We start from the raw sequence: 24,536 nt of genomic DNA on the forward strand, positions 1-24,536 counted from the left end.
CCGTAAACAAAATATGAACAAAAAAATCTTGAAAATCACGAAGCTTAAAATATCTTTTCTTCCAGAATCATAAGTAATTTAAAGAAATAAATTCATTCATTTTTAACTTAAACGAAAAAAATGTCTCCTTAAGTGTAGGATTTTCGTTCTATTTTAAATTAATTTAACTATAATTTGAAAACAATTTTTGAATATTCTCTTTAAGTTTGTTGGTAAAAGAAAAAAAAACTCCCGAACACTGAAGTCCCTAATTTTTAAAATTAAGGTTAAAAATCCGGACCTAAGAGGACTATTCTAATAACATGCATATAGACGTAAATGCCTGTTAAATTAATTCGAAACTATTTTCCGACATAAACAATGATACAAAAACCATTAATATCAGCAAATTTACTCCGAATATTATCTCAAATTTATCCAGCTAAAACTGAAGTATTACATTTTTTTTATTCTTTTTTTTTGTTGTTGTTTTGTACAGTTTTATATAGTATGTCTTATACAATAAATCATGATATGATTTTATAAGTCCTTTTTTAACTTATTCTTTAATAGTGAAAGTTGCGCTTTGAATAATGAAAAAATTTTCATCAAAGAATAATTTAAACCACAAGGAATTGTTTTATAGTGAAACTCTACTTTTTTTCATGTGCGGCAATTACAACTGTATGTAATTCTACTGCAGCATGCTTATTAATGAATATTTGTAAAAAAAGCTTCTTAATACATTAATTTTGTTTTAAATTTAAAATTTAAATCTAAAATACAGAATTCATATATTTATTTGTTATAGTACTTTAGAATTTAGTTTGTAATCATCACGGTATTAAGGTTACCAAAAATCACCACCAAAAGTAGCTGTTACCTACATGTGGAATTTTTTTTTGTTGATCATATTACTTTTATTTGTCTAGGATGAAATTTTAGAAGTTATTTCAAAACCACCAAAAAGTTCTATATTGAGAGTGAATACTTTGAAGGTAAATTTAGACGAGTCAGTGATCATCTTAAAGGATTTTTTAAAGGTAAAATTTAAAATAGCATGACTCTATTTTATTCTAAAACTTACAATAATCCTTATTTGAATTTTTGTACATAAGTTAGTTGATTTTAACTTTTTATTTTTGTTTTAGAAATCTTCTTTGAAGTTCTCAGTTTCAAAACATCCATCACTAAGTGATGCATTAGTTGTAAGATCTTCCTCAGAAAATAACCCTTTAGAAATATACAATAAAGAAGTTATTGTTGATACTTGCTGTGGTTCTGCTGTGCTGCGAGGAGCACATGTCTTTGCTCCAGGTGTAATGGCTGCATCTGCCGGTCAGTTATTTGTTAATGTGAAAAATATAATGAAAAACTTTTGTGATAAAAGATAGAATTTTTTTTTTCAGTGGATTAAGTTTTTTAGCATAATTAGATATGAAGAGAGGTGATATGGTTTCAGTATATGCTGATGTTGATAAGAAATGCAGACGCGGTTATTTAAAAGTTTTTTCTGGGAGAAAGTTTTTCCTTGGTAATGGACAAGCAGAATTTAATCGTGATGCTCTCTTCGAACACAATGTCAACTTAATGTGAGTTTTTTTTTTAATATACTTATAGAATTCACATTTTCAACAAATTAATTTTTATCATCTACTAAAAATACTTCATATGCTTTTTTATTTTGTCATTCTTTGTACACCTTTATATTAGATCATAAATATTAGATTATATGTATTAGATTTAAATAATCTGGTTTCCATTTGATTATTTTAGTAAAAGTTCAAAATTGAAATATATTCCTATTACTTCTGCTTATATTGCCACAGATTTTGAGAAAACCCTCTTGTTTACAGAAGCTTATTAATTAACACATTAATAGGCTTTTAAATAAAGTTGCTGCTGATTAATTGAAAAAATATGTTCATGACTGATTAAAGAAAAATAATAAAAGATTAAAATAAAACAAATGTTATTTTTAGAGTTTTAAATTATTTTAAAGAATGGTATTTGTGATATTTAGCTGTGTTGGTAAGAAAAGCAGTTCATAAAAGGAAAATCTGTGCTAAATAGATGAACGTATTTTTAGAGTACTTTATCTTATTTAGGCAGCAATATTAAGATAGTTTTATATTTCCTACAGTTAATTCCTATTTGTTCCAATTAATAGTTTGTATGGATCTTTAGTATATATAAGTTTTGTTCCATTATTCAGGGGTGTTGCAGTTAAGATGCATTCAATAAAAATACCTCAACCAAGTTTTTCAGAGCTTAATCTTGAGTTATTCTATCCTCAAAATCTACCATCAATATTGGTAGGGCACATTTGCAACCCCCAATCTGGTGACCTTATTCTTGATATGTGCGCTGCTCCAGGTAATTGCTGAATTTTTTATCATTTATAGGTTGAAATAACTAGGTATTTGTAAGTTTGAATTGAGTAGTATTTAGATATATGTTCTTAGATATTGATATATTCAGATATTGATACATTTTTCTAGTTTAGGTGGAAAAACATCACATATTGCCATGTTGATGAAAAATGAGGTAAGTTTTTTGATTTTTTTTTTTTATTGTTGATGTTTATTACTTATTTCTTCTTTTTTTTTTAATTAAACAGTGTAACTAACAAAACAGATGCAAGTGAAGGGATCATGAAAATATTTCCTATTTTTAGTTCTCTATCATCTTGATAGAAAATGACCCAAGAATAATTTGGTTTTTTTGTTTGTGTTCATGTGGCACAAATAGACCCAATTTGTTTTAAAATATTTTTCTGCAAGTAAGTAAACAATCCTAAGAATATGGTTTGTAAGTTGTTTTTTTTTATTGATTAAAAATTCTTAAAAAGGAGCATTTAGAAATTGAGGAAAATCTTCAGACATTGGAAATACAAAAAATCTTAAAGTAATACAAGCAGTTTCTAATGGTTGATAGGAAACCTGGTAGTGAAAGCAATCATATACTATTGAAATCATAAGATTAATGAAATCAAACCCCTGGCTCTCTGATTGAGATGAGGCATAATATTGTGTGGATATCATGTGGTTAAACATTTCAACTGCAGCAAGAGGCAATCCTCAAAGACAAAAAAATTAGCTTACGTTCTGTATAAAAGATCTTTAATTTCATCTTTAGGGAACTATTATTGCAATTGATAAGTCTGAAAAAAAGATATCAAAGATTCGAGAAAACTGTGACATTATGGGATTTACAAATGTAAAGTGCTTTGCTTACGACAGCACAAAGTTAACTAGTAAAGGAGTTTCAGGTAAAAGAATTTATTTATGATATTTGTTATTTTATTATTTACTATTCTTTAGTTCTCATTAAGATATTGTTTTAATTTTCAGGAAATACATTAGAGCCACCGTTTCCATCTTGTTTTTTTGATAAGATTCTTCTAGACCCTCCTTGCAGTGGGTTAGGACAGCGACCACAGCTTCGATCTGTAATGACTGACAAAGAGTTACGCTCATACCCTATTTATCAAAAGAAATTATTGCAACAGGTGAAGTGCTGATTTTGTTGATCAATACAGCATTTTGTTTTTGTTCATAAAAGTTAGTGATCAATAATTCGATAATGGCTGCAACTTAAAGGTTTTACTTACTAAGAGTATTATCTTTTAAAAGTGTTAGCCAAAGTTAAATATTAAAATCTACTTGGAATGAATCTTTTAGTAAACTCTCTATCAAAAAGGTGTAATTATGTCTCATTCTTATTTAAAAATAAAATTGTAAATATTTATTAACTAATTATCATCAACAATAATTCTATGCTTCTATAGTAGTATATTTTTTATTGTCTTTTCAATTCCTCAGCAAAAAGTTTGATTTTAATAACTCTCCTATTCTACTTAATTAGATTAAAGGTTGAAAAAATGATGCACTAGAATTTCCAGGATCTGTAAAAAAGACCTGTAAAAATGGGAAATGAACCACTCTGAATATATTTTTGTTCATTTAGGCTGTGTCACTTTTAAAATCAGGTGGTCGTCTTGTTTATTCAACTTGCACTCTTCTTCCTCAAGAAAATGAAGAGCAAGTTGCTTGGGCGTTGGAAACATTTCCCGAATTAAAGCTCCTGATGCAGGTTAGAAGAACTTATTTATAAACTGTTGTAAGTTTTAGAAATAGCGTTTTTGTTTTTTTTTTTGTTTGTTATTGTTTTTCTGAGATGATTGACTTGCACATTTCTGCTCCAGTCCAATATTGTTTTTGCTCCAGTCCAATATAGTATTTTTTGTAATTGTTTTATCAACTTCAAGAACTTGATTAAAGACTTAATATCAATCATTCTTACAATCTTCAAAGCCATAATAACTTTCTCTATGGTTTTAAAAAATTTGGCTAATGTCAGTTGAAAGTTGAAAGTTTGACATAATCATCAATTGTAGATCAGCATAATGCAGAGTAATCTTTTTTAATTATATTTCCTTTGGGAAATCTTTCACGCTTTGATCAGGTGGGCTTTAATTCAGGTGGACCAATAACAAAGGATGATTTTTTTGAGTTTAAGATTTGTTTGGTTTATCTTTGGATAGACGTTTTTCCAGAATATAAAATATTTGCATACTTTTACCAGTTTTGAATTGTTTTTAAACTGTTTTAGTAATGCCCTCTTTAAATTTATGAAAAATTTTTATAAAATTTATATAGAATGTAACGTTTTGAATATTTAATAAAAAATTGACCGATTGATAACGGTTGATAACGTTTTGAATATTTAATAAAAAATTGATTAAGTAGACTGATAGAGTCCTTAAAAACATGTTTGTTTATTCTTCTAACTTACTATCATATTTCAAACAGAAACGCTATCACTTCCTAATCCACCATTATAAAACATTATCTATTACCAACATTTGAACTGTGCATAAGTTCAAGCACAGAGTATGTTTTTGAAACCAGTATCTTTTACTGGAATCAGTGATCAGTAAATTTAAAGAAAAGATTCAGTTTCAATTTCAATTGAGACTTATTTTATTCATTACGTTTATATAAATACAAAAATTCTTTCTGACTCTACTTGTAGTATTCGGTACTGTTTTTATCAATTACTACTCTTTCTGTTCTTATTTTTTATACGAATATCTCTTCTTTATTTGAAACGGCCAAAATTTTCTGGTTATTCTTCTTTGAGTAATATTTCTTCTGACTTCTGTTTAGTTCCTTACTTTTTTCTCTCTTTTATTCACTCATAAAACTTTTTGTGTATTCAAATATTTTTCAATCACAAAATTTCTCCCTTTTTAAAATTCTTCTTAAAAGCATTCTGAAAACTCTTTTTTTTTTTACTTTTCTTTAAAACTCCATCTTCCTCCTACCCACCTCCCTCCTCTGTTAAACTCTTTTTCTTTTGAGCTTTTATAGTTTTTGGTTGTTTTCTTTTGCGATACCTATTTATCATTTACTTTTATGCCCGGTTGATGAGTCTTCGTGTTTATGTCTTTTTCCAGTTGTTGTTTTTTTTTTTTTAACTTCTCTTCTTTATATTTTATTATTTGCTTACGTGCCAGGTTGATGAATCATCTTGTGTACGTCTTTTCTAATCGTTGTTTTTAAGTTAATTCTTATATGAAGTGTTAACGAGTCATCTTGTGTACGTCTTTTCTGATCGTTGTTTTTAAGTTAATTCTTATATGAAGTGTTAACGAGTCATCTTGTGTACGTCTTTTCTGATCGTTGTTTTTAAGTTAATTCTTATATGAAGTGTTAAAGAGTCATCTTGTGTACGTCTTTTCTGATCGTTGTTTTTAAGTTAATTCTTATATGAAGTGTTAACGAGTCATCTTGTGTACGTCTTTTCTGATCGTTGTTTTTAAGTTAATTCTTATATGAAGTGTTAACGAGTCATCTTGTGTACGTCTTTTCTAATCGTTGTTTTTAAGTTAATTCTTATATGAAGTGTTAACGAGTCATCTTGTGTACGTCTTTTCTGATCGTTGTTTTTAAGTTAATTCTTATATGAAGTGTTAACGAGTCATCTTGTGTACGTCTTTTCTGATCGTTGTTTTTAAGTTAGTTCTTATATGAAGTGTTAACGAGTCATCTTGTGTACGTCTTTTCTGATCGTTGTTTTTAAGTTAATTCTTATATGAAGTGTTAACGAGTCATCTTGTGTACGTCTTTTCTGATCGTTGTTTTTAAGTTAATTCTTATATGAAGTGTTAACGAGTCATCTTGTGTACGTCTTTTCTGATCGTTGTTGTTAAGTTAATTCTTATATGAAGTGTTAACGAGTCATCTTGTGTACGTCTTTTCTAATCGTTGTTTTTAAGTTAATTCTTATATGAAGTGATAAAGAGTCATCTTGTGTACGTCTTTTCTGATCGTTGTTTTTAAGTTAATTCTTATATGAAGTGTTAACGAGTCATCTTGTGTACGTCTTTTCTGATCGTTGTTTTTAAGTTAATTCTTATATGAAGTGTTAACGAGTCATCTTGTGTACGTCTTTTCTGATCGTTGTTTTTAAGTTAATTCTTATATGAAGTGTTAACGAGTCATCTTGTGTACGTCTTTTCTGATCGTTGTTTTTAAGTTAATTCTTATATGAAGTGTTAACGAGTCATCTTGTGTACGTCTTTTCTAATCGTTGTTTTTAAGTTAATTCTTATATGAAGTGTTAAAGAGTCATCTTGTGTACGTCTTTTCTGATCGTTGTTTTTAAGTTAATTCTTATATGAAGTGTTAACGAGTCATCTTGTGTACGTCTTTTCTGATCGTTGTTTTTAAGTTAATTTTTATATGAAGTGTTAACGAGTCATCTTGTGTACGTCTTTTCTGATCGTTGTTTTTAAGTTAATTCTTATATGAAGTGTTAACGAGTCATCTTGTGTACGTCTTTTCTGATCGTTGTTTTTAAGTTAATTCTTATATGAAGTGTTAACGAGTCATCTTGTGTACGTCTTTTCTGATCGTTGTTTTTAAGTTAGTTCTTATATGAAGTGTTAACGAGTCATCTTGTGTACGTCTTTTCTGATCGTTGTTTTTAAGTTAATTCTTATATGAAGTGTTAACGAGTCATCTTGTGTACGTCTTTTCTGATCGTTGTTTTTAAGTTAATTCTTATATGAAGTGTTAACGAGTCATCTTGTGTACGTCTTTTCTAATCGTTGTTTTTAAGTTAATTCTTATATGAAGTGTTAAAGAGTCATCTTGTGTACGTCTTTTCTGATCGTTGTTTTTAAGTTAATTCTTATATGAAGTGTTAACGAGTCATCTTGTGTACGTCTTTTCTGATCGTTGTTTTTAAGTTAGTTCTTATATGAAGTGTTAACGAGTCATCTTGTGTACGTCTTTTCTGATCGTTGTTTTTAAGTTAATTCTTATATGAAGTGTTAACGAGTCATCTTGTGTACGTCTTTTCTGATCGTTGTTTTTAAGTTAATTCTTATATGAAGTGTTAACGAGTCATCTTGTGTACGTCTTTTCTGATCGTTGTTTTTAAGTTAATTCTTAAATGAAGTGTTAACGAATCATCTTGTGTACGTCTTTTCTAAGCGTTGTTTTTAAGTTAATTCTTATATGAAGTGTTAACGAGTCATCTTGTGTACGTCTTTTCTGATCGTTGTTTTTAAGTTAATTCTTATATGAAGTGTTAACGAGTCATCTTGTGTACGTCTTTTCTGATCGTTGTTTTTAAGTTAATTCTTATATGAAGTGTTAACGAGTCATCTTGTGTACGTCTTTTCTGATCGTTGTTTTTAAGTTAATTCTTATATGAAGTGTTAACGAGTCATCTTGTGTACGTCTTTTCTGATTTTTTTTTTTTTTTTTTTTTCTTAATTCTCCGTCCTCACAGTATAAAAGTTCCAAATTTCTTTTATCAGGGTTTTTTTTTTTGGAACGTACAAGTCCTTTCTGTCTGAAGCCCATCTGGATTGAAGCCAACACGGACTTAAACTTGCCAAAAATAATGCATTCTTTTTTATTTAAAAAAAACTTTTTTTTTATATGAAAGGATGTCATTATTGGAAGAGCTGGCATTAATGACTTCGGTTTATCGCCAGAAGACTGCAAAAAAGTTCAAAGATTTGATCAATGTTATTTCAACTGCGCAGACAAAAGTTTATCCAACGATTTTGACATTGATACGATAGGCTTTTTTATTTGCTGTTTCGTTAAAAGTTGAAAGTTTTCTATTTTTGGATGAAAAGTTATTTTGTTATATTTTGTTATATTTCATTAAACTTATCGTTATTTTTCTATGATAAACGTAAAGAGAAGTTGTTTCCTGATCTAAGTTACCGTATTTTATTTAATAGAAACCACGGAGTGGTTTCTCTTCAGGAATATGAAAGTGTCATTTTAAACGCTATTATTTATAGAAGCTCATGATTAATTCTATATGTGCGCCGAACCCGGTCTTTTGCCGAGCACCAAACGGTTCAAAGGTCGAATCTTCGGAATTTCAAAGTTTACTTTAAAATTTTTTGAAGAAGTGCAAGTGATCATCAAAACGTTTGTATAAATAAAACTTATCAAGTTTCATGATTTCGACTCTGTGGTAATTTAAAGAGTTTATGCTGAAAAAAAGTTTAGAAATTTCGTTAGTTTAGTAGTTTGAATAGATGGAAAGAGATTTTAAAAAGACTATTAAAGAATATTTTATTTTAGAATGGGTTTTCATGGTGCAAAGATGTAAAAATGTTGAGGATTGCCTCACCCTGAAGTTTATATCAATATTAAAGCGTCACTAAATTAAAATTTACTTTCAATGAGAAAAAAAAACCGATACTTCCACTTTAAGATCAGTGTTACAATTACTAGAAAATCAGTGTTACAATTGTTAGAAAATCGCTTTTGTACGAAAATCGATGGATTTTCGTACGCGATTAAATTAATATTAGTATTTAACGTTACAGAAATGGCGTTATTACGACGTTCTCAAAAATGATGTTCTGGACATTTTCAGAATCAACCATTGAAGGTTATTCCCAAGCAAAGTAACGTTCTCAAGCCAAATAAAGCTAAGAAATATTAAGACTTAAGAACGTTAGAAAACTAAATCTAGTACTCTTCAATATCTACACTTACTTCGATAAAGTCTTCTGCCAATAACTGCAAATATATGACAGAGGACTACCATTATGCTAAGAAATGTGTGAATATATAGAGAAAAAAAAAGCTTCGGACAAAATTAAAATAATAATAATTTATTCTTTGAAAGTTCAAGGACGTTCTTTATAAGTTATTAAACTAAATATTTCTATATTTTTCCTTATTTTTATTGATTTTTAAAATGCCAACCAATTGGACTTGAAAAAGTGTGTGTACAAATTGTAAAATCTGTATAGAGATAAAAAGAAAAGCTTTATTTGGAATCTTGAAAAGCTTTATTTTTTCAGGTAGAAAGATGTTATAGGTAAAGGTCTGCGTTTCGGAATCGTTTTCTCGAAATGAACCGGGACAAGCATAACGAGACGAGAAATGTCCCGGAAAAAAATTTACGAATAAACTGTCCCGTAATAAAGTTATAAACCGGGACAATAAATTTTCTTTCGGAATTTAAAAATTGTGTCCTGGATATCATCGTCTCGTTTCGTCTGGAATAAAAAAGTAACGAGACGAAGATGCTTAGTTATAGGTCAACTGATTATAAATATGTCAACAATGCTGAACAAGAAAAACCAATTTGTCGAAAGAAAGGAAGCGCTCGTAAGCTTAAATTCAACACTTTAGTCAACATGAAGAAAGTTTTTTGTCTGTTGACTTAGCATTTAAATCACTTGATCGTGAATGGAAGAAGCCACTTTCAAAGATGTCCAAAAAGCTCGGATGTTCAAGATCAGCAATAAAAAATATGTTAAAAGATTCAAAAAAAGCCTACAGTAAATTATAAAAGAAAAATAGGACTGGATGAAACCACTGATCTCTATAATAACTGGATAGCGCATCTCTAATATCAAAATTTACGCCAAAATCGCCATATTGGAAAGCCCCAGAACAATGAAATCTGATATGTGCGATAAAGCGATAAAGCGATAAGCCGAAAAACAGAACTTAAAGCTTACGGGATTAAAATTTTTGGGGCTTTCCAATATGGCGATTTTGGCGTCAAAAAATAAGAAGTTTTGCTCGGAGTTGCACTATCCAGTTATTATAGAGATCAGTGGATGAAACATTTTTGCAACATCTTTTAGCTCGTCGATCATGTCGAAGAATGCATTACAAATGTTGTAACCATTATTTTATAATAGACGATGAATTTTGAATAGTAAAAAGAAACTAAATATGGCCAAAATTCTTGTTTTCCATTTTTGTAACGTATTTGCCACTTCTCAAATGTTAAAAAATAGCTTCATCTTACTATTCAAAAATGGTGTAAGATTGCCTTTGAAAACAAAAAATACCATTTTTTCAAAAAATTAAATCTTGAACAATGAAAATTTTTTTTGAAAATCGTGATATTACGAAGCGTCAAAAGTGTTCATACCTTTCAAAAATTTACTAATTTTATCCGAATTTTTAGCTTTATAGCTAATTAATACTCAGTATGAAGTCCTTTGGCATTGATTACTGGTTACAAGCAACGAGGAATATTATCAACTTGGTTTTGTAAATAGTTTTGAGGAATATTAAGCCAAACTGCTTCCAAAGCTAAAAAAAAAAAAAAAATTTGTTTGTTTGTTCTCATCCCTATTAACTTAGTCATCCAAATAAAATACCACATATTTTCAATTGGATTGAATCTGGGGTTTGAACTGGCCGATCCGACAATTCTATTTCATTTTTCTTCCAAATATACTTTGGCAATTTTACTGGTATGTTTCAGGTCATTATTTTGTTGGAAGACAAATTGATCCGGCAATTCTAATACAGTATTGTGAAAAAGTTAAGAACCATTAAATAAAAAAAATATTTTTTTTCAAATAAATATAATCAATTTTTATTCTAAAGATAATAAAAGTCTTTTTTTTTTCAAACATATTAAATAGACTATGAGAAAAAAGACTTTTTTTTTGAAAATTGATTAATAGAACCTGTAAAAATAAGGATTAAACATGTGTTAATTTTTTTTATATTTTTTTTTTGTAAAAAAGTTTAGAACCACAAAGAATTTTTTGTGCTAAATGCGGCGGAAACATCTTTTTTAATTTATTTTTACCTTTTTTGTTTAAATATTTTATCAATGACCTGAGTCATTACCAAAAAAACCAATAAAAGTATTTCATTTCAAACGAAACAAAAAATTCTTTTCTTTTGAAAAAATGAGCAGAAAAGCTATTACCTATGAAGATCGTGTAAAAGTGGTGCATTTTCACCAGGAAGGTAAATCCGCTCGTGAAATTAGAAGAATAATAAAGCGATTGCATAGTTCGGTGCTAGCAATCATCAAAAGATTCAAAGAGACGAAATCTTACGTTGATCGTCATCGTTCTGGAAGACCGCGTTTGACGACACCCAATGATGATCGCCTTTTAATTAGGTTGGCGAAGAAAAATCGAACCATGCCGTCCCATGAATTAAGAAGGAAATGGAAGCTTTCAAATGGACGTCAAGCATCGGGATCACTTGTGCGTATGAAACTATTAGCTAACAATAAGTTATGGAAAAAAGCTGTTCTAAAACCGCAACTTACCAAATAACATATAAAAAAGCAAAAAGAATTTTGCCAAAGCGTCAAAAAATGGACTAAACAAAATGGAGGACAGTAATGTTCAATGATGAGATGATAACCGAAAAAACCAAATTATGATTCGCAGGCAGTCTTCAGAAGAATATAATCTCGATTGTATCGTTCAAAGAACAAAACAAGGTAGCGGGTCGGTTGGAATATGGTGCTGCATGACATATTACGGTCTCGGTATGTTTAAATTATTTGATGGTCGACTCAACTCTATTTATTACGTTGATATTTTAAGTAACAACTTGTTACCGTCAATCGATGCACTAGAGCAAAGTGTGCCGTTCATTTTCAAGCAAGACAATGCGCCATGTCACAGGGCTAAAATTGTCTCTGAATGGTTCGAAAGAAAAAATATTGAGCGTCTAACTTGGCCACCAAGTAGCCCAGATCTAAATTGCATTGAAAATCTTTGGAGTTGGCTTGATTAAGAGATTTCCAAGAAAGCACCAAGGAGCCTCGAGGAGTTGCGCAATATTTTACCAGCAATACTTGGAAATGTTCCCAAGCATATTTTAGAGAATTTAATAGACTCAATCAAAATCGTATAAATGAGTGCTTAAAAATTTATGGTAGAATTACGCGGTATTAGGTAAAAAGTACTGTTTTTTGTTCTGTGGTTCTTAACTTTTTCACAAGTTTTTTTAACAAAAAATGACCCATAAAAATTTTAATTCATTTTTTTTTTATTTGTTTAAAAGTTTTTATCATTATTATTATTTTTTATTTTGTTTTTTCTATTTTCTAAAATTTATTATTATTTTTTTACCAGAAAAATAGATTCAGTTAAATTTAAAAATAAAAATAAATTATGATTTGTTTTTTCACAATACTGTATATAGACGGAGGGGGTTGTTTCGTAAACTGTTTACATACCCAGCTCCTGTTCATTTTTCTTCAATTTGAACTAAGTTACCAACTCCACTATAACTGAAACAGCCTAAAACAAGTACATTACCAACTCCGTGTTTTGATGGCTGCTTTTATAGTTTATTTGTCCAAAGGTTTCCCTTTTCTTTTTCATACACTTGGTCTTTTTTTGGAATTCTTTAATTCGAATTTACTTTCATCAGAACCTAAAACTGATTTCAAAAAATCTGGTAGCTTTGAAAAGTATTTTTTTTTCAAAGGCATCGTATTTTATTTCATTTTTTCTTGAAAGGAAAGGCTTTTTTTGTTGTGACAGGTGACCTTTAAAACCCTGCAGAGCGAAGTTTATGTTGTATTGTTCGTTCAGAAACCTTTATGCTTAAGCTTGAACCACAGCTCTGGCAGTAATAACAAGCTCTCGCTTTACTTCTCATATAATAAGCTATTATTCTCCAGATTTTGAAATTAAACAAAAGAAATAAGTTTTTTTCCTGTGGTGCAGAAAAAAAAAAAAAAGTAACTTAGCAGCAAAAACAATCAAAAAATACCCAAATAAATCAGTAGGCATGAATACTTATGTCGTGTATAAATTTGCACTTTTAATATTTATTACTAAATATAACGAAACAAAATGGCTGAACATTATAATTATCAACACAGAATTAATCTTTATTACCATGTTTATACATATTTATTTATTTTATAGCAAAGAATAAACATTTTATAACAAAGAATAAACGTGATAGAGTATGAAAAAAAAATTTAGTAATGTGGCAGGGGTATGAATAAGTTTGTCGCTTACTGTAAGTGCTTTTACCTCTCGTTTCAATAGACTACGCATCATTAAAGTAATTTATATATATATATATATATATATATATATATATATATATATATATATATATATATATATATATATATATTCAGTAGCGTACAAAAGTTTGTAAACAGCTAATTTTTCAACTTTTGACTGAAAAGGAATTAAATTTTTAACATCTGTTCCTATTGTGAGGGCGGTGGATTTTTTTATTTTATTATTATTGTCTATTTGTTTATTTTAATGTTTATGTTTTCTTACGTTTGAGGGAAAGGGGAAGGGGAATGTTTGGGTTTGGTGTTGTTGGGATTAGGTATATGGAGGTTGGGAACAAGGTTAATGGTTTGGGGAGTGTTTGGTTAGGAAAGGGCTAGGTTTGGGAATAGTTTGGTTAGGAATGGGCAAGGTCCAATCAAAAAGGCTTAACTTATATTCGCCGTCCTCAGTATATTCTATAATATAAAACTCAACAAATGTTCTATTGATATGTAACGGTAAGCACTCTTATATTTGTGTGACGTAAATCTAATGGCGCGGATATGTTAAGGTGCGCGGTAAAGCATCAAACTTCTCAATAACAATATTTTACGCATATAGTAATAACAACAATATTAATACTCTAAATGCAAACAAAAGTACTTACTACTAGTTCTTCTTCTCTTACTCATTTTTTTTAATAAATATTCTCAAACATTCTCATCAATATATATTCTCTTAAAATTAACTCATGCAAATATCAATAAATCAATACAGATAATAACGCTTATTTAAAGTTACTCAAATATCTTTTCTTACCAATTCTTCTCGTAAGTTTCTCTTTAAAATCTTTGTAAATACTTCTCATAAAATTCTCTTTAAATCTTTAAAAATCCTTTTCTCACTATAATGTGATTATATAATATGATTTATTCAAGAAAATGATTACTTGTAATGGAAGGAAGAAATTCCAATTTTATTGAAAACATAATCGTGCAAAAGTTTATTAACAGTTCCATGCCCCGTTAAGAAAATAAAAATTTCATTAAGAAAAATGAATTTACATTAAAATTAATTTACTGGATATGGTATTTAACTTAAATTGAATTTAAAAAATGATGGGAAAATCTAAGTAATCATCAAGAGAAAAGAAAAATTCAATTATACGTGCTGTTGTGAAGAACTTTCTGAGCTTTTTGATGTGACTAAATCAACAATTAGCATACTTAGCTTACTAAGTATCTATATCTCTTAAGATATAGACACCAAAAGACACTTGAAAACAAGCACCGTCCAGGCTGGCCAAAGATATTACAGAACATCAAGACAGAACTTTGGTAAGTAAATTAAAATAAGATCCCCTCAGAAGTGTTGTCGAATTAAACAGCATTCTAAGCAAGAATTATGTTGTTAAGTGCAGCGTAGATATTGCAAAACGTTGCCTGTGTCAGCATAGCTTGTTTAGTCATTGTCCTCTCAAGAAACAATTGATTTTGTTAAATAATTGCTCAGCCCAAATGAAATCTACAAAAGATCATTGGCATTGACTTCTAAAGAATGGTCAAAAGTCTTATTCAGTGATGAATCAACGTTTTGTAGGTTTGATAGCAATGGCATCAAAAACATGAGACGTCCAAAAGATGAAAGATCTGCTTCTAAGTATCAAATGCCAACAGTTAAACATGGTGGTTACAACATAATGGTTTGGGGATCTTTCAGTCGTGATTCTATTGGTCCACTTCATCGCATCGAAGGCATAATGGATCAAAATGCATATTTAGATCAAGAATGTTATGTTGCCACGTGGAAATACCAAAATGTCTCGTAGTTGGATTTTCCAGCAAGACAACTATCTAAAGCACAGAGCAAATTTTATCAAAAGTTTTTTTAATTTGAAAAAGGTTCCTACTTCTCAAAACCCAGATTTAAATCCAACAGAACATCTTAGGGAATATTTCGAATATGTCAATAGAAAGGCGAAAAACCGACCAATAAAAATTATTTATCCCAAGTGCTTTCGGATTGTTGGGTAAATATCCCCATATATGTTCTAATCAATATAGTTGACTCTATACCTTGTTGTTGTCAAGCAATATTAAAATCTAGAGGCTATCCAACAAAAATACTAATGTGCTGTGATGAAAAATTGTGGAGGAATTAGAAATAGTATCTCTTTTGTGAATTTTTTCATTTATTTATAAACTTTTGCACTATTATGATTTCAATAAAATTTGAATTTCTCCCTTCCGTTACAAGTTATCATGTTTTTTAGTAATTTATTGTATGTAATCACGTTATATGGACAACTGTTGAAAATTTCATTTATTTTCAGTCAAAACTCAAAAAGTTATGACAAAAAAACTTGAAAAATTTAGCTGAAAAAATTTAAATTCAAAGTTTGGCACGCTACTGTGTATGTGTGGAATTAGATTACTAATTGGTTAATACAAGCAGGTGGAATTTTATCTCATTCTTTCTTTAGTGATTTGAATAATACGGCTTTATTTAAGTATCTATGCTTTCAAACATGACGATCAAGAACTTCCCATAAGTTTTCTATTGAGTTCAAGTTCGGTGATTGAAATGGCTAACTGAAACTCTCTCATTTGAAGCAGTAAGTCACTGTTTCAAGAACTTAGACGTGTGTCATTATCCTGCCGAAATCTCCAATCTTCTGCGGCATTGTTTCTTTAGCATTAGATAACGAATTGTTTTCTGAAACATCCTTGCAAATAGCAGAGTTCATGTTTCTGTTGAGTTAGATCTATGGACCTACTTCTTGTGCTGAAAAAACTCCCCAAGCCATCACACTTCCTCCTCCGTGTTTTACAAAGACGTAGACGTCGCACCAGTTTTTTATCATCATTTCGAAAAAGATTAAATCTGAGAAAACAGTTTTTTTTTTCTAATCTTAAATTATCCGAGTGAGGTGATATTTGGCAAATTCAAATTGGGACTTCTTATTTTTTTTACTGATTAATGGTTTTTCAATACTTATAAAACCAAAAACTCTCAAGTCATGTTGTCTTCTGTCACTGTACTGTGACTATAATTAGCTAGGTGTTCATCTTTTACCTCGCGTGCTATTTCGGCATCGGCTTTCTTATTACCTGTATTGAATTTGCGTTTAATGAGGCGATCAACTTTTTTAGACATTTTTCTCAGTCTTCCACCACATTTTCGAACTTTTAAACCAAAACGGTATTTTACAATTATACTGTTCATGGTTGATTTACCTATCGATAATATTGAAATATTTTCAATGGAAGAATTTCGTTCCTTTAAAAATTTTATTACTATCTGATGAATTTTGATTTTTGCGTATGTCAAGCCACGTCTATGCCCTCACGACTTTCTATGAACTAAGCCTCAAAACTTTCTATGCCCTAACTAAGCCCTCACGACTTTCTATGAACTAAGTCTCAAAAGTCTCGTATGTACGATACTACCATCAACGCTACTTTAAAGTTGGCATCGGAAAAATCCGTCCTATCGAGACCGATGCCAATTCAGTATCGTTATCGTAGGACGGGTATCGGAAAAAATGACCGAATAAGTGACCAAACGATACTTTCCGTACTGAGATTGATGCTTACTATGAACTAAATTCTTTGACTTTTCTATGAACTAAATCTAAACCTTCAAAGCGCTACTATTTGCAAATGCATCTTTGAACGGTCCAAACCCCCTATTATAAATAATATGGCCTGAGACCTTTCCACATTTAAATATAACGATTGCAATAGTAAATCTATTCCCGGACATAAATAATATTCTTTTTCTATATTTTATTATATTATGTTGTTTTATATTATGTTATATTATTATATATATATATATATATATATATATATATATATATATATATATATATATATATATATATATATATATTTATATGTATATACATATATATGTATGTATATGTATGTATATAATCTACACATAGGTAAAGATTTCAGATGGATTTAAAGCGTGTTTTATCTATACAAAGTCATGTTGTGTCTGGTTACGTAGGAAATAAATCTGCAACATTTCCTTTACAGGTTTAAAAAATTAACTGCTATTCTTACACACATATTCATTCTGTGTGCTTGCATGCACTTAAGTATATTATATATGTGTATATAAAACATAGTTTGTAAAAGTTGTTGAATTTGTAATAAATCTAATCAATTTAGTAACTGATTTAAATAAATGATGATACTGTCACACTTAGGCCTTAGGTTTTGATGTTGATGCAGTAAATTCAGTTCAACTGTCTAATCATACAGGTAAGGAATTCTTGTGCTATCTCTGGTTAATTCTTTCTAGAATTAGTATTCAACCAAGAGTTATTAAAGTTATAAAACTAATTAGTTATTGAAAAATTTATGTTAAACCTTGGCAATACAAATTTTATGTAGTTAGTTTTATTCAAATGTTATAAAGTTTGATATATGTTTTATTCAACTTAACGACTGTTTGCCTAATTTTGCAATTCATTGTTTTATGTAGGTTATAAGTCATTTAAAGGGCAAGTTTTGAACTCAGATGAGCTTAAAGCCATAGTTGATGGTTTGAAGGCAAATAGTTTAGACAATTATTCATATTTATTAACAGGTTTTTATTGTTTTTGTTCTGTTTTTTAATTGAATTATATTCTTCTACTGATAACTAAGATTAAAACTCTAACTTAAGATTAAAAATTTATATAATGCAAAATGATGTTGTGGATATCTGATAAATACTTAATAAATATATTCTTTAAGAACCTAAGACTTGAGCTTTCTAGTTTATGTAAAGCAAAAAACCTAAATTTTATCTTTTTTAAAATTTCATACAAATATACACACTCATACACAATCATACACGCATGCACGCAAATTCCTGAATAAGTTAATTTATTTGTGTGCGTGTTTGATATTCTTTAGTTAAATATGTTAAATAAGTTTATCCAGGTATTTTTTATTTGAAACCATTATTTTCAAATAAAATATATTTGGGTTTTAGATCTGTTCTTTGATGTATTTGATTGACTTGTAGATATGATTATGTCAAAATTGTTTGTTTTGAATTTACAGCTGTTTAGAATGATGAAGTAACATTGTGTGTTCGTTATTGAATATTTGAGACTTTCCTTTGCTGGTTTTCTACTGTAATATATTTTCAGACTAAATTTTATTTTGATTTTAGATCAATTTGAACTGAATTTATAGGCCATTAGTCTTTATGTAGGTGAGTTAACCATTTAAATGAAGATTTAGGTTTGTGTTAAGATAGCAAATAATTACAATTTGAGAATATTCTGTAATCTACTTAAATTTACACGGCAGGCAACTACTTTGTATTAGTTGATGCCATCCTATACAGTACAATTTTGATATGCTTAACTTTAACATCTGCCTTAAACTTCATTATCACAGCCGCTCTTTGCTACCAGTGGCGGATCAAGTCAAGTGGGGGCTCTAAGAAGTAAAAATAACTGAACCCTCAAAATCAAGTTAGATTAAAAATAAAAATGTTTTCCTGAATCAAGGTGAATACAAACATGTTACAGATTTGTTACCATACATTTAAAATTTCAAAAGAAATTTATCCATATTTCCTTTTTTCTCCATATTTTTTTATTGTTTCAAAGTATGTAAAAACTCAACAAAGTTCAAGATCAGAAACACCTAGCTGGCAACAGTTTTGTTGTTTTCTTGTTTCAAAAAAAAAAACACAAAGAGTTACCATTAAGTACAATTTTATAATATATGATTTATTACTTTCTGTTGCTCTGTTTCTCAAATATGATATTTCTAAAATTGAACACAGTTGTTAAAAAAATACTTTAATGACACAATAGGCCTTTTTTGGGACCTCTCACTTTTTGGGCCCCCACAACCACATAGTCACCTTAATGTTTTTGTTTGTTGAGTGACATATAATATACCTGGGATTAAAATAAAGTGACTTACACATTGGGGATATTTTAAATGGTATGTAGTATGAAAATGTAATGGTTATATAATGAAACATCTCAAATTGAAATGGGTACAACTTAAAGCTGCTCAAATATGGCATGCCTATACTAAAGCTGGTACATTTTTAGAATCAGCATTTCAATTACATCCAAGAACAGGTTTAACTTTGATGGCGCAAAAATGCCTGTCACCCAATCTTATTGTTTTGATTTTCTGTTGTGTAATTTTTATATTTAGTTTTTGGGTTAGAACTTACAAAGAATGTTGTCTTGATTATCTTTAGGATACTGCGGTACAGAGTCATTCTTACAGGAGATAATTCTAGTGTTAAAACATCTAAAAGATGTTAACCCACAGTTGATATATGGTAATATTTATCTTTTTTGGATATTGAGTTGTTTTAGTTGTAAAAAAGGTATTTAGCCTGAAAAATTTGATTGTATTTCATTTAGTTTGTGATCCTGTTATGGGTGATCAAGGAAAATTTGTGAGATTTGTTTACATTTTAACTCTCATATCTTTGCTATTTATACCTAATTCTCTAAAGTTTTTTTTCAGTAAAAAGATTTGATTTTTTTTTATGATTGGTATATAACCAAAAGAAAGTACTTTTAGTATGTTCCAGAAGCCTTGTTACCTATATATAGAGACAGCTTGGTACCTTTAGCAGATATTATCACTCCTAATCAATTTGAAGCTGAGTAGGTTCTTCCTTTGATGCAAGTTCACTAATTTAGTATATTTTTCAGCAAAATTTAACCTCTTAGATGTTTTAGAAATGTTTTGTGGAAATATTTTTTTACATTAAAATATTTTACTCTTTTGTTTAAAGCATTTTTTTAATTTAATTTTTAACATGTATCTGAAACAATTTATAGATATTAAGTAGTTTATAGTAAAAATTCTTTTTTTAATTCTCCTTAAATTATTTGGTGTACATTTGCAATCTTGTATAGGCCTGTTATAGAGTAAGTTTGGCATTGGTAGCAATAAACTGTTTTAGGGTTATTAGTACATTGCAAAGATTTAAAATTTATAAAACAAAATTAATTTAACAGTCTTTTTTTTAGACTACTTTCAGGAATTAAAGTTGTTACTGAAAAAGATGCTTTTAAGGTTTGCGATTTTCTTCTGAAAGTTTTTTTATTATAAAATGGTTTAAAATAAAAGTTAATTAACATTAAAGAAAAATCGATTGTAATTGAATTTGGTAAAAACTTTCATAGTTGTTAGTTTGTTCTGATCTTTTTTGTGGGTTTTTGTTCAATTGAAAAATGTGTAAGGTGTGTGCTGAGTGTTTCTAAAAATTTACTTATCTGTAACAGGTGATATTAATAGTATTAATATTATTAATAATATAAATATTGTTAATAATATATATGCTATTGATAATAATTTAGCATCATTAAAAATAATGTATATTACTATTATTAGTAGTATAAATAATAAAATTAATACTATTAATAGCAATAATTTAATTTTAAAGAATCCTGAATTTATAAATAGGCAATGTGTAGGCTCCACAGTTTGGGACCACGTATTGTTATTATAACAAGTCTGTATCTGGAAAATCCTTCTAAGTTAATTGTGATGGCATCTTCAAGAAAAGGTCTGATTAGCATTGCATATTGTTTCGTTTTTCTGTGTAATTTTTGCTTTAGTTTAAAAAGTTTGTTTTAAAAATGGTTAAAAAATGTCAAATGCATGAAAGTTCTATAGAACATGTAAAATTTTAAAAAATTTTTTGTTTACATGTTATTTTTGTTTCAAGTTGTGTTTTTTTTTTTTTTGTTTTGTTTTTTGTTTTTTTTTTGTTTTTGTTTTGTTTTTTTGTTTTGTTTTTAATGTTTTATTTCTTAGCTCCTTCTAATGAATATGTGAGGTTTGAAGTTGATAAACTTGATGCTATTTTTACTGGAACTGGGGATTTGTTTGCTAGCTTATTATTGGCATGGTTACACAAATTTCCTGATAATATAAAGGTTTTTGTGATTTAAAAAAATCTATTTCATTTAATTAATCTGTGAAGTTTATTAATTTTATAAAACATTCTTATGTATTTTCTCAAGTAATTTTAGAGTATTTGCATTTTTTTTTTTTTTTTTTACAATAGGTTGCAATTGAAAGGGCTTTATCAACAGTACAGCTGATACTAGAGAAGACATTAGAGCATGCTAATTCACCTGGTAGGTGACTTTAGCTGGTCTTTTTAACAATTTTAATTTCACTTTGGTTATCTGTTTCATTTTCAAATGGTGATAAATTTTAAAAGTTTTGCAGTTGTTTAAATGTTAAAAGCCAAAAATTAAAGTATTAAATATGAGTAAATTTTTAAAAATACATTTAGGTACCAAAATTATATTTAAGTTAAATTATCTCTAAATTATAAAAGATATTTTTAAAGTAATTTTTGATGTTAAAAGTACTTGATATCAGCTTTAAAAATATTACAATCTAATATTTATAATTGAGAATTATACTGGTTGGCACCAAAGTCCTCCCCTTTACTTTGATTAGGTAATTGTTATTAGTTTTTATACATATAAGGATTTAGATGACACATGGATTCAGCATAATCAAACTCTTACGTCAACTTATAATTTTGACATGGAAAAATATGTTGACGATGCTGCAGTATTAATGGTATAGTTGAAAATTCTGGCAGCATTTATTCCAAATGCTTTTCCTCGGAAAAAGGTTCGTGGTGTATAAAAATCGGATACCATACTTAGAATTAGGAAGGTTCAAGTGACAAGGGTTGTCTAATAATTAACAAGAAGGCCTATAGTTTTGATATCGCAGTTACCCCCTGAAAAACATGAAAATGACTCAGATTTGGATTCAGCATCCTCAAATTAACAAAAAGGAAAATTAAAATTAGGAGAATAAAGTAGGAAGAAAAAAAGTTTAATTTTGCCGATGTTGTTTTGTGTGAAAGTTACGTTTCATAGAATCTATGCTATATCTCTGATAAAGATTATTGTGTCAGTAGTTTTTATCAGTAATTTGTTTAAATCAAATCAATAATAATTGGGTGCATTACGAATATTTTTCAGTCAAAATTATCAGACTGATAATTTTTGATAAACGGTCCCTAGGTAATTAAAAGACATTTTAAATTTCGTAATTTATTTAGACTCTTGTCAATATGGCGCTTCTTTGGCTGCTCGTATGGAATTGCGCCTCGTACAAAATCTAGGAATCATTCTTAATCCTCCGGAAGTTTATAAGGGAGAATTTGTTCTGATTTCGGATTGATAATGTGCTTTTTTTTATCAAGATTTAGAAAGATAACGAAATGATAATTTTTAATTGTAAATGAAATTTAAAGTTGTTTTAAATATTTAATTTTTCGAAATTTTTTTTAAAAAAGGCATCAAAAGCTTTAGCATTCTGTATTGCTATATTTTATGATGAACTAAACTCAGCATAATTAATTTCCCAGTAATATATTTATACTTAAGGTTTTATATTAAGTTTAAGTTTTAGTCTTTACAAATTCTATTTTGGTAATGCAATTTTTCATTTAATATAATTATTGTAGATTTTAGAATATATACCTACATGATAATTTTTGTAAGTTAAGTTAATGGTTTTGGTACCAATGACATTTAACTTTGGTAAGTATTTGTGTGTACGTCTTTTTCCAGCCGTTGTTTTTAGTCTTCCTTCATTCCACTTAATCATTTATTTACATGATCGGTTGACGAGTCTTCGCGAATTATTTACATGACAGGTTGATGAGTCTTCCTGTGTACATCTTTTCCCAAAGATTGTTTTTTTAATTTAATTCTCCCTCCTCACACAACCCTTCTAGAAAAAAGCCTCTAAGTTGACCTATAAAAAATTCAAATTTATTTTCTTGTTAGATGATGAGCATTTTCTTCTACTAAAATTTCCCTCTTTTAAGTTTAAAAGTATTGAAATGGAATCCTATGCATTAAATGTGATGTCACAATGTCATATTGAGAAAAAATAAATTCTATTCTTCATCTTTTTGCAAAGCCAATGTTTATCAATGCAATGTTTATCAATCCCTGATACTTCACTCAGCCAGCACGAGATTGTCAATGAGGTCAGCAGGATCTCTTTTTAAAATCTCAACTTAGAATTTATACCATGGAAAACGTATGAACTAGTTCGGAATTATGACAATTATTTTAGCGAAAGACAATTCTATTTTTCATAATCCTTTGTCGGAATACCACTAGGTTTTTTATTCTAATCTAAACCGTCAAATGAGAAACTCGTTTGGCAAATTTTCCTTTTTCTGTTTGTCCTTCTTCTTGACCCAAAGAATGGACTTTTTTTCATGATCTCCAAAAAAAACCAGCGAAAAAAAACTTAAGAAAGCTTTTCTTTCGTTAACAAACTTTATAAATCTACTTTAAATATCAATTTAACATTTTTTTAAAAATAACTTTAAAAAAAAATTATTATTTATAGAACAAAATAAAGTTCCACAGAACAATGGAATCGTCAAGGATTCGTCCAAGCTCTAGCGCACGGCATAGGTGATCCGTGTGGCAAAGTTTTTTGCGATACCATAGTTTCCTATTGTGAATGAGACGCGCTCGTTATATATAGTCTATATAGTAATATAGTCTTGCAATAAATCGTCCCGCTGTAGTTAACTGAACACACATTAATTTTTCGTGGGTTACTAATTAAGTAGTCGATTTGTCGAGCATTGGCACTTAAGTGAAAGAGAGTGTTTTGGCTTATATTTCTCTAATATATTGACACAGCTGTGGAAAAAGTTAATTAGGTGGCGGACACCTGTTAACAATTTTAGAAACAAGCTTTCAAACTTTTAAGATTTAAATTTGGTTTATTTCATCTAAATAGCACTCATTGTAAAGCTAATAATTAAGACTTTAATAGTTAAAAATATATTTATATTGCAATTTTATGATAGCATAACATTCAGGTTAGTATCTACATGAGATATTTTATAAATTTCTCTTCGCGAATTGTACAAAAAAAAAAGTTGAATATTTTTCGCATGTTGAGAAAAAAACTGCTCACCGTGAATAAACGGTATCTCAGTGGGCAGATTTTATCCAACGCTGTTTTAATGACGTTCAAAAAGATTGAGTCTAGTACATCAATGTGTCTCTCCATCTTTATTCGAGATGCGAGTTGATTCTTTTTTTATAATACATTGCAAAAACTTGATCAAAACGTCTGCCTAAAAAGCGCAGATTTCCTTGCTTAAAACAGCGGAAACCTTTATTGTGATTTAATTGTCATCGAAATTTAGATTTGAGTAAAAAAAACATTTTACGGATGTCACCCCGAACATATTTCTAAAG

General features: G+C 28.9%; 3 protein-coding genes across 7 annotated transcripts; all 3 read left to right on the top strand.

Annotated features, from left to right (window-relative positions):
* The first annotated feature begins 284 nt into the window (after positions 1 to 284).
* On the top strand, positions 285 to 8,173 carry LOC145202321 (tRNA (cytosine(72)-C(5))-methyltransferase NSUN6-like). Of its 3 annotated transcripts, none has more exons than XM_090082988.1 (10): positions 285 to 432; positions 912 to 1,022; positions 1,131 to 1,317; positions 1,415 to 1,571; positions 2,195 to 2,355; positions 2,486 to 2,526; positions 3,118 to 3,250; positions 3,333 to 3,490; positions 3,949 to 4,074; positions 7,945 to 8,173. In XM_090082988.1, the coding sequence occupies exons 1-10, from the start codon at positions 361 to 363 to the stop codon at positions 8,113 to 8,115; spliced, it is 1,317 nt and encodes a 438-aa protein (XP_089939114.1). In that variant the 5' UTR covers positions 285 to 360; the 3' UTR covers positions 8,116 to 8,173. The 3 variants fall into 3 exon arrangements, 1 of the variants encoding a protein (XP_089939114.1); XR_016451086.1 differs by having other exon boundaries at positions 297 to 432; positions 2,481 to 2,526; positions 3,949 to 5,563; positions 7,710 to 8,173; XR_016451085.1 differs by having other exon boundaries at positions 297 to 432; positions 2,481 to 2,526.
* A 3,021-nt stretch (positions 8,174 to 11,194) lies between these two features.
* On the top strand, positions 11,195 to 11,572 carry LOC149891275 (uncharacterized). Its single transcript, XM_090082065.1, has one exon. It carries the CDS (start codon positions 11,195 to 11,197, stop codon positions 11,570 to 11,572), a length of 378 nt encoding a protein of 125 aa, XP_089938191.1.
* Positions 11,573 to 17,196: 5,624 nt separating this feature from the next.
* On the top strand, positions 17,197 to 22,615 carry LOC145202322 (pyridoxal kinase-like). 3 transcript variants are annotated; one of them, XM_090083452.1, is made up of 11 exons: positions 17,197 to 17,319; positions 17,493 to 17,547; positions 17,771 to 17,875; positions 19,505 to 19,588; positions 19,674 to 19,708; positions 19,837 to 19,922; positions 20,292 to 20,337; positions 20,728 to 20,830; positions 21,082 to 21,203; positions 21,335 to 21,407; positions 22,358 to 22,615. In XM_090083452.1, exons 1-11 carry the CDS (start codon positions 17,236 to 17,238, stop codon positions 22,477 to 22,479), a joined length of 915 nt encoding a protein of 304 aa, XP_089939578.1. In that variant the 5' UTR covers positions 17,197 to 17,235; the 3' UTR covers positions 22,480 to 22,615. The 3 variants fall into 3 exon arrangements, with proteins under 3 accessions (XP_089939578.1, XP_089939579.1, XP_089939580.1); XM_090083453.1 differs by lacking the exon at positions 17,197 to 17,319 and having other exon boundaries at positions 17,771 to 17,838; XM_090083454.1 differs by lacking the exons at positions 17,197 to 17,319; positions 17,493 to 17,547; positions 17,771 to 17,875 and adding an exon at positions 18,450 to 18,490.
* The last annotated feature ends 1,921 nt before the right edge of the window (positions 22,616 to 24,536 follow it).

Source organism: Hydra viridissima, unplaced genomic scaffold (genome assembly GCF_058129835.1).
Source record: "Hydra viridissima isolate aposymbiotic clone 2 unplaced genomic scaffold, HvirCarnegie_v1 scaffold_3, whole genome shotgun sequence".
NCBI lineage: Eukaryota > Metazoa > Cnidaria > Hydrozoa > Anthoathecata > Hydridae > Hydra > Hydra viridissima.